Source organism: Cornus florida, unplaced genomic scaffold (genome assembly GCF_030987335.1).
Source record: "Cornus florida cultivar Cherokee Brave unplaced genomic scaffold, ASM3098733v1 CherokeeBrave_3.0.0_Hap2_Chr02, whole genome shotgun sequence".
NCBI classification, from domain to species: domain Eukaryota; kingdom Viridiplantae; phylum Streptophyta; class Magnoliopsida; order Cornales; family Cornaceae; genus Cornus; species Cornus florida.
This window is the reverse complement of record NW_026775572.1, coordinates 20,292,037-20,300,729: the sequence shown is the minus strand read 5'-3', so window position 1 is coordinate 20,300,729 and position 8,693 is coordinate 20,292,037. Positions and strand designations below refer to the sequence as shown.

At 33.6% G+C, this 8,693-nt stretch overlaps 2 protein-coding genes across 2 annotated transcripts; both read left to right on the top strand.

Annotated features, from left to right (window-relative positions):
- The first annotated feature begins 1,553 nt into the window (after positions 1-1,553).
- LOC132286008 (snakin-1) lies at positions 1,554-2,372 on the top strand. The gene is made up of 2 exons (XM_059788264.1): positions 1,554-1,700; positions 1,898-2,372. Exons 1-2 carry the CDS (start codon positions 1,616-1,618, stop codon positions 2,080-2,082), a joined length of 270 nt encoding a protein of 89 aa, XP_059644247.1. The 5' UTR covers positions 1,554-1,615; the 3' UTR covers positions 2,083-2,372.
- Positions 2,373-4,649: 2,277 nt separating this feature from the next.
- On the top strand, positions 4,650-8,503 carry LOC132294131 (thioredoxin domain-containing protein 9 homolog). Its single transcript, XM_059791876.1, has 4 exons — positions 4,650-4,784; positions 4,885-5,160; positions 7,749-7,907; positions 8,015-8,503. Exons 1-4 carry the CDS (start codon positions 4,761-4,763, stop codon positions 8,192-8,194), a joined length of 639 nt encoding a protein of 212 aa, XP_059647859.1. The 5' UTR covers positions 4,650-4,760; the 3' UTR covers positions 8,195-8,503.
- The last annotated feature ends 190 nt before the right edge of the window (positions 8,504-8,693 follow it).

Sequence of the window (8,693 nt, the reverse complement as noted above, 5' to 3'; positions counted from 1 at the left end):
GCAATACGAATGTTACTGCAAAATCATATATACATATACATATATATATATATATATATAGAGAGAGAGAGAGTCAGAGACACAGAGACAGACATATCCTTGGAAGGTTTGTCAGAATCTTGGTACCTCCTTTTTGCTAAAGAAACTGCAGAAATAGACTGCTTAAGAGTAGAAGATGATCTTTTTTATCAAGTTGGGCCTGTCTGTCCAATATGACAAGTGACTAAAGAAGCATGACCCATATTATTAGCCTAAAATTAAAGTCACCAAAAGGCAATCTGGAAAGCATTCGATTTATTCCTTTAATTTATTATTATTACTATTATTTTTTTATTTTTTTATTTTAGGCGATTCTTTGACGGTAAAATAGTTCCATTGTGACCCCATTAGAAATAAGAAAATAGTCTCTCTATCATCTAACCCTTTCTATATCCCGAAATGGCAAGCTTAATAAGTATAGACTCAACATCACTATAAAAAAAAAACCACTTGTCATCTAAATGGTTCACATTTTATAATTAATTTTTTTTTTTTAAAAAAAAGAAGTCGCTTTTTTAAAAAATAAAAAATAAAGATTTTATATATTGGATCCATTGCTGAGAAAATACAATCTTAAAGCAAAATACCTATCCATTTCAAAAAGGAATGGGATCTTTCAAAACACCATTGCTTTTTTTTTTTTTTTTCTTTCTTCATTGCAATGTCACTCAGTTGATGGGCCACAATAACAGCTTCTCTGGATGCGTAAAGAACTATCAAAGAAGTGGAGTGGGCCCTCTGTGTCATGGCCCACAAAATTAGTACAGCTAAAATAATACACAGGTGAAGCCCAATTGTTTTGCATGAACATATAGCTCTATGTGAAGGCCGCAAGCCCAATACCTAGCCCAGCCTATTTGGATCTACAGGCTAACCCACGGACTCCCACCACTTCTTCCCCAGTCTGATCCATAACATTCTCTCTCTCATTTGATTAAATAAAACACTGGTGTGAGATGAAGTTTGACTTAGCCCAAATAAAGATCCCATCTAGCGTTGCTGTCAGTTCAACGATTAAGGAATCGATTCGGCTTTAATATCAATGATAACAAATTGGGTGCTTTGCAATTTGATCAAGAAAACTAACACGTAATTCATATATAACCATTTACTTCTCCCTTGGAGTATGATGTGGGACAAGTTGTACTCGAACATATATATATATATATGTGTGTGTATATGCATGCGTGTATCTGTAAATAAATATATATAGATGTAGGAGCAAGTAGGGCAGGCAACTTTCCCAAGGTCACATACAGCCAAGGGTAGTAAGTAATAGTAGATGCCAATGCAAACCCGTAAACCCCTCTCCTCGCTCACAAGTCACAACAACGTGATGGAAGCTGCTGGCAACCTTCTGATCACCTGCAGAAACCGTGCGGACAAGCCAGCGAATACACAGCTGTCACATGCATGCCACTCCCTAAAATATGTTCCAAGTGTAACCTCCTCTCCCTTGTCACGTTTACTAGCTACAGCCTACACCCACCCCCATTCTCCTCTATAAGTACCACCATCCACTCACCATCTCATCGTCACTCTCTCACTTTCTCTCTCTAAATCTTAAGCCATCAAGATGAAGAACTTCTTCTTTGTCACTCTCCTACTCTTCACTCTCCTCCTTAGCTCCTCTTTCCTTCAATCCACCATGGCCACTCCATGTAAGACCCATTCTTAACCCATCTACCAATTTACACTGTATATTATTGCTTCTCCTTCATTGCTATATGTGTCTGTATATATATTAGATTACTAATGCATGTGGGTTTTTTTTTTTTTTCCTTTTTTTTTTATATTTAAAAAAAGGATGTTATTAATGTGATGAATAATGGTGTTTGTTTTGGTGGTGGTTGTGAAGTGTTTTGTGGAAATAAGTGCAAGGACAGGTGCAAAAGAGCTGGGGTGAAGGACAGGTGCTTAAAGTACTGTGGGATTTGCTGTGCAGAGTGCAAGTGTGTTCCTTCTGGGACTTATGGGAACAAGCATCAGTGCCCTTGCTACAGGGACAAGCGCAATTCCAAGGGCAAGCCCAAGTGCCCTTGATTAATTAATAATACCACACACACATATATATATATATATATATGTCCTAGATCTAGAGATATATGTAAAAGACATTATTATTTTAGAAGTTTAAAATGATGTTGTTTTAGAAATCATTTGATTTTCTATGATATGTGACCCAGATGGGGGTCCTCTAGTTTTTCTTGTAGTACAGTGGTGTTCATGGTGTATTGTGTGTGTAACTGTGTATTCAACTAATGTGCCAAATAAATACTAAATAAATACTAGCAGTTGGTTTTCTATGATAACTTACTGCTCCATTTTAGTAACATTTTTTTAATGGGAAAATGATAAAATAAGTAGATGTTTTATTTTTTCCTCTCAAGAAGAGGTTTTTCATCTTTCTTCTTTACAATTTTTTTATTTTTTTGGAAGTTAAACCAATTACATTTCCTTTTCTCTTGTTTTTCCTTCTAGCTACCAAGGAAGAGAAGTACTCCTAAAAAAAGATTTGTAAAATTTAATTTTTATTTCCTGTTTTGGTTTCCTTTTTACATTTAGCTCCTTGGAACACTCTAGAACGTACTTAATTAAGCGTAATAATCAAGTATGATCCACCCATTGCAAACTGTAAAGAAATTGAATGACACCTGCAGGACATAGACCTCGGACCTCGGTCAAATCAATCTTGCATTCATCTTATTGTTGGAGCAGCATTTGAGAGTTCAAACTTTGTATTGTGAAAATATATATATATATATATATATATATATATATATATAGTTTGCTCAACAAAACATAATCTTAAATTTTTTATTAGATACTATAAATGGCAATTGATAATAAGCTAACATGCAAATAAGAGTTCATTAATTTAGAAGAATCATTCGAAAATGATGGGTTAAATGATGACTTAATTAATCTTGTTGAAGGCCGAGTTGAAAGATCTTCACCCTCTTTAGGTTCACAATTTACATATATATATATTATCATCCTATTGAGTTTATAACAATATTAAAAATTAACTAAATAATCATCATTCATTTGTCGGGCAAATAAAAAAAATAATTATTTGTCAACTGTCCAGCAATTTTTTTTTTATTTTTTATTTTGGTTTTCAAGTCAGTGGAGTGGACATAAATATATTATGAAGAACTGTCGGTGGAGGTAGCACGACATTTAGCAAAAGGTCGGTCCAAAAACTACAACTTCAATATTTATGTATTAGCTTTGGCATTAGCTCGTGTGGGTCTAAAGATTAGGATTAAAAACAGTGCATTTGTTTTTAAGCAAAATTAATAATAAAATTTTGTGATGTTTAACTTTGCATCTCAATATTTTTCTAATTTATTAAAATAGATTCACTATAATATTTTTCTAATTTTTCTAATTTATTAAAATAGATTCACTATAATATCGGATTTTTATTAGAAAGACTGATGTTGATCTCTCGTGAATCCATTAAATGTTTCAAAGTTTGTATGGGTGAGAAAGAAATCTAAGTTGACATTCATATGAAGTAGATTTTGCAAACTTTCATATAGTGTTTATTTTTTTCGAAGACGAAATAAAAAATTGCATTGTGCGGCATTGATGTTTAGATTAAAAAAAGCTATAGGCTTGGAATCCAAACAGACTTTTCTATGGTGTTCATTTTTTCGGAAAAATTCATAGTGATGCGATTTTGGTGGGAAAAAAATCTAAACAAATATGTTAATTTTTAAGAAAAGTATGTGTTTGTAAGAGGTTTGGTGGAAGAAAAAATTTAAGAATACTCAGTTCATAATAAAATAATAATTAATAGCAAATTGTAAAGGATGGATAACTCGCAACATAGGAGTAGTAAAATCTGAAATAGATTGAGAGAGGTTGGCCCGCAAAGTCAAGAAAAAAAAGGTTTTTTCATTTGATTGTCTTTTCTGTACAGTTTTTTTCTTTTTCTTATTTTTGTATAAAAAAAAAAATTTGTGCATGATTATGTCTTTTGGGTAGTGGCGGTGAATCGTGTTTGAGTTATAATTGTGTCGTGTTGATATAAGAGTATTATACTAACTAGATAAATTTAAACTCAGCCTATTTAAAAATCGTGTCAATTACACTCAATATTAACCCAACCGTTTATTAAACTGAAAAACGTGTTAACATGTGTAATGATTTTTTTAATCGAAATGAGACATTTAATATTTAATTAAATAATAAATAATAAATTTTTTTTTTTTAATTAATCTAAATTTTTAAAATAAGAATAAAAATAATAAGGCATATATATAATTTATGTTGAAATAATTAACTATTCGTAGTGATTGAGTTTAAGGAAGGAACATATTAGATAAGTTACATTCAGGATTATAACATGTTGTATTAAACGGGTTACACAGTTAAATCCTTCAATTATAGCCCGACATGATTAAATAAATGGATTAATCATGTTAATCCGTTTATAACTCAAGCTCGTTAAAAGTCAACCCAAACCTGTTTATCTCATGTTATATTGACAAGTAGTGTCGTAATTTGTCACTCCTAGCTTTTAGAGTTCACCAAATAGACACACGTCAAATAAATAAATAAATAAATAACAAAAAAGGTTGTAAAACCTATAAACGGCGTCGTGATTCCTAACAGAAAACAATTGCCCTCTTCGTCTCTCCCCGAATCTCATTTCTAGTTCATTTTGAAATTCTGAAGTAGCAGCAGGGAGATCTTCAGCGATTTATCCAATGGAGCATCCAAAAGTTCAAGAGGTAGGAGATTACTGATTCCTTTTTTTGACTCTCTCTCTATATGTATAAATACATGTATATCTTACTTATACATGCATTTTCTCTGATCCTAAATTCGCAGATCCTAGAGAAGCAAGTCCTGTCAGTGGTCAAAGCCGTGGAGGACAAGATCGACGACGAGATCGCAGCCCTTGATCGGCTTGACGACGACGACCTCGAGGCTCTCAGAGAGCGAAGGCTTCAACAGATGAAGAAAATGGCCGAGAAGCGAAGCCGTTGGATCGCCCTCGGCCACGGCGACTACTCCGAGATCCCCGCCGAAAAGGAATTTTTCTCCGTCGTCAAAGCCAGCGAGCGTGTCGTCTGCCATTTCTATCGCGAGAATTGGCCTTGCAAGGTAAAATTCTCCCTCATCTCTTGTCAATCTGGGTTTCAAGTTGGGTATTTTGCACTCAAAATACATTGTTTGGATACTGAGAAATTTGCAGAATTAGAAAAAAATAAAATGAGTATAGAGTTAAGCCTAGAATATTTCCTTATTCTTATAATTCAATGGAAAGTATTATTGTTGATTGTTTGCAAAGTAATATTCTCTCTGATTTAGGGTAGAACAACGAAGTAAAATGTTGTTAGATGCAATGGAGTGTGTTGTATGCGAAAGGGAGAGGGATATGAGAATTTTTATGCATACATACATGGATAACTATGTAACCACACTGATATGTGTAGCCATTTATGCATGTTTATGTGTCTAGCAACCTTGACATTATTTTGGGTTGATCTACTAGTTAAGTTTTAAATTTGTATCAGGAAACTCATGCTTTGAGTATGTAAGTGATTTTATGGAGTGGGCTGGAATCTGTTGGACTTGCATTGAAATGCGAAAAGATTGTCAAATTATGGACTTTTGTTTGGTGACTTTGAAATAAAAAAACAGATATCAACATACTCACAACTAATGATTTTTGTAAATTAATAATGCATGAATCTAGAGAACTTAAATTATAAATAACTCAAAAAAGTATCAGTTTCCGACACGATATCCTACATGGACACAACACCTCCTTAGAAGTGTCCGTATTGCTTAGCCTTAAATTCCTCTTCTTTGTGTCATACTTCCATTCCTACAACTTTCCATAATTTTTACTTATCGAAGCATTAGATTTCCTTCATATGTTAGTAGTTCAGCTAACATGTAAATATTTTTTTAGATGAATTTATAATAAAATTGGAGAAAGAATGCCATTGGCATTCCCACAATAACTAGTCTAATTTGTTGTACTTTGAAAATTAATTCAAAATTATTTTCCATACTTCATACCCAATTAATTTTTGCATACTTCTTGATTTTAATATTGTTGCCAAGTTTAAATTTAGATATTGTAGATTATTACTTGTTTGGTTGATGGGATGTCTGGATTAAACTGGTATTGTGGAGACCGGAACTGGTTGCTGTTTATTGAATGTGTCTTATTTTTATCTTACAAATGTTAGGAAGCAGGGGACCCTATAGATTTGTGTTCCTATTCAATTATCAAATTAATGACTTTTTTTTATTGCTGGTAGCTGGAAGTTGGCGGTATGTAGTGAGTATTCTCATTTATTAAAATAATAAATAATAATGTTGTGAAAAATCTCTTATGTATTTGAAAGGGGAGGAGCATACAGATTTGTGCTGGGGTTGTGTGTATTGTGGACCCGCAGAGTTTGGGGCCCAGAATGTTATAAATTGTTATGTTCTTAAATTAGTTAAGATACGAAGTGTTATGATTATTTTGGTGTTCCACAACAACCTTCCTGTGGGTTCCCATCGTTGATTTTGATTGATTTTTGGGCTTGGGGTGGGGTGTTCATACTTTATTGCAATGTATTCTTTGTGTGTTCTAATTTATAACATTCATCTTATAATCCAGAACGCCTCCCAAGAAAACTTTGTTTTTTAATTTTATTATGAATAGATTTAGGATAATCTTGTAGTATTAAATATGGTAGTTTTCTTTCTTGGTCCTTTGGCTGGAAAACAATACAGCTGAAAGGTGCCGTCTCTGTTTATGTTTAGGGATGGCTTAGACGTCGCCCGTCTGTCGTTAGGTTAGTTTATATATGAATAAGTATTTGTAATACCTGAAAGCCAATTCCTGGAGGATGAAAGACCACTTCTTTTAAAGCCATTTCTATAAAGGTATATATGGATATATCTTTTAATATTTGAGGGTTGTGAGATACTCACACCCATCATTTAAGTTAGCCAATACATGCTCTTCAATTGCTTGTCTGTGTAAAGGTGTATATGGATTTAAGTGGGCAAGTAACATCTATGCATTCACTTAAGAATTTTATTAATTTCCTGGCGTAGGAAAATATGTTTTCTAATAAATTCGAAGTTGTTGGAGAAACAGTGTTGTGTGTACAGTTTCTTTACAGTGATGGACAACTGCTTTTTTTATGTCAGGATATTTATCAAATATCAGACATTCCTGTTTAGATGGTCTACAGCTACTGCCTGATCACTTGGTTATGAATTACCCTTAACTGTGTGTTATCAATATCTCTATATGTGATGCATTGAGACAATCTTTCCCTGTTTCAATTCTTTCTGGGTAAGAAGTTAACTGAACTGAATAGATTATTTTCATTTTTTTGGTTCATCATCCAGGTTGGTGAACTAAATCAGATAAGGTTTTTGATTGAGATATAGCGGATTATGTATTTGCAGTACAAAGATTGGTTTTCATTTCCTGTGTACACAAGATAGCGAGAAAGTAAACATGAGTAGGAGAGGCTGTTTCCCTAAGATTGGTTGATCAGTTTTCATGGGTTGAAGCAGGTTAATCAATAGATTGTCCTTGGTGGCACATATTCTAAAATAACTTTCTATCTTAATGCATTGTCTATAATAGCATCAGAATAACGGTTTAAGTGCGGCCTGAAAGTAGTTAATAACTTCCCTTGCTTGAGAGAATAATGTTCAATGTTTAATTGCAGGTGATGGACAAGCACTTGAGTATATTGGCAAAGCAGCATATAGAGACACGATTTGTGAAAATTAATGCTGAAAAAAGTCCATTCTTGGCCGAGAAGCTTAAGATCATTGTGCTTCCGACCCTTGCCCTTATAAAGAATGCCAAAGTGGATGATTATGTGGTATGTTCTAAGGAAGATTATACAAAGTTCCAAAAGATTCTTTAGGTTAAATTTTTACTTAATTTTAATGTTTTCTCGGATCTCAAATCCTACTTTATGCATATTAGGTGGGATTTGACGAGCTTGGTGCGACAGATGAGTTCAGCACAGAGGAACTGGAGGAGAGGTTGGCTAAAGCTCAAGTTATTATTTTTGAAGGTGAATCATCTCTAAAACCATCAAAGTTCAACACCAAAACGAGAAGCGTCAGGCAAAGCACAAATCCAGACTCGTCTGATTCGGAGTGAACACAGATTGCTACGGTTGTAATTCCTATTTCTGATTTGGAGAGAGTGCCTATTAGGTTTGCTGGCGACATCCCATCTTATATTTGGAGAAGTTGAGTTTCACCTGCTACACACAGGGTTGCAGTTTCTTGTGCAGATTGAGCTTGTTCGGATTTCAGAAGCATTATGTAATATTTATGCCATCACCATTAAAACTATCAATTCGATGGCTCTACTGTTATTTTCTGCTCTAGTGTAGAATACAGCATCTCTTTATGAATTTTAGTGTTCCAATATCTTGGATAATTTACTTGTTCTTTTCCTTTTTCATTTTTTCATTTTTTCTTCTCCTCCTCTCTCTCTTCTGTCCACACAATATCTTTCATTTTTTATTTTTTTTTATTTTATGATAACAAAGTGGAGTGTGAGAAGTTGTTAGAGTTCTAAATCAGCTCTCGATTTCAATGATATAAAACCACCAGAAACAAATGACATGGTGCTCAACTTGATTGGTAAAATA

What these genes read in the sequence shown, in the direction of transcription:
- LOC132286008 (XM_059788264.1), top strand. Translation starts at nt 1,616, where the DNA reads ATGAAGAACTTCTTCTTTGTCACTCTCCTACTCTTCACTCTCCTCCTT. An exon ending in ATCCACCATGGCCACTCCAT is followed by an intron (nt 1,701 to 1,897) that starts GTAAGACCCATT and finishes GTGGTTGTGAAG; the next exon opens with TGTTTTGTGGAAATAAGTGC.
- LOC132294131 (XM_059791876.1), top strand. Translation starts at nt 4,761, where the DNA reads ATGGAGCATCCAAAAGTTCAAGAG. An exon ending in GCGAGAATTGGCCTTGCAAG is followed by an intron (nt 5,161 to 7,748) that starts GTAAAATTCTCC and finishes GTTTAATTGCAG; the next exon opens with GTGATGGACAAGCACTTGAG. An exon ending in CCAAAGTGGATGATTATGTG is followed by an intron (nt 7,908 to 8,014) that starts GTATGTTCTAAG and finishes TATGCATATTAG; the next exon opens with GTGGGATTTGACGAGCTTGG.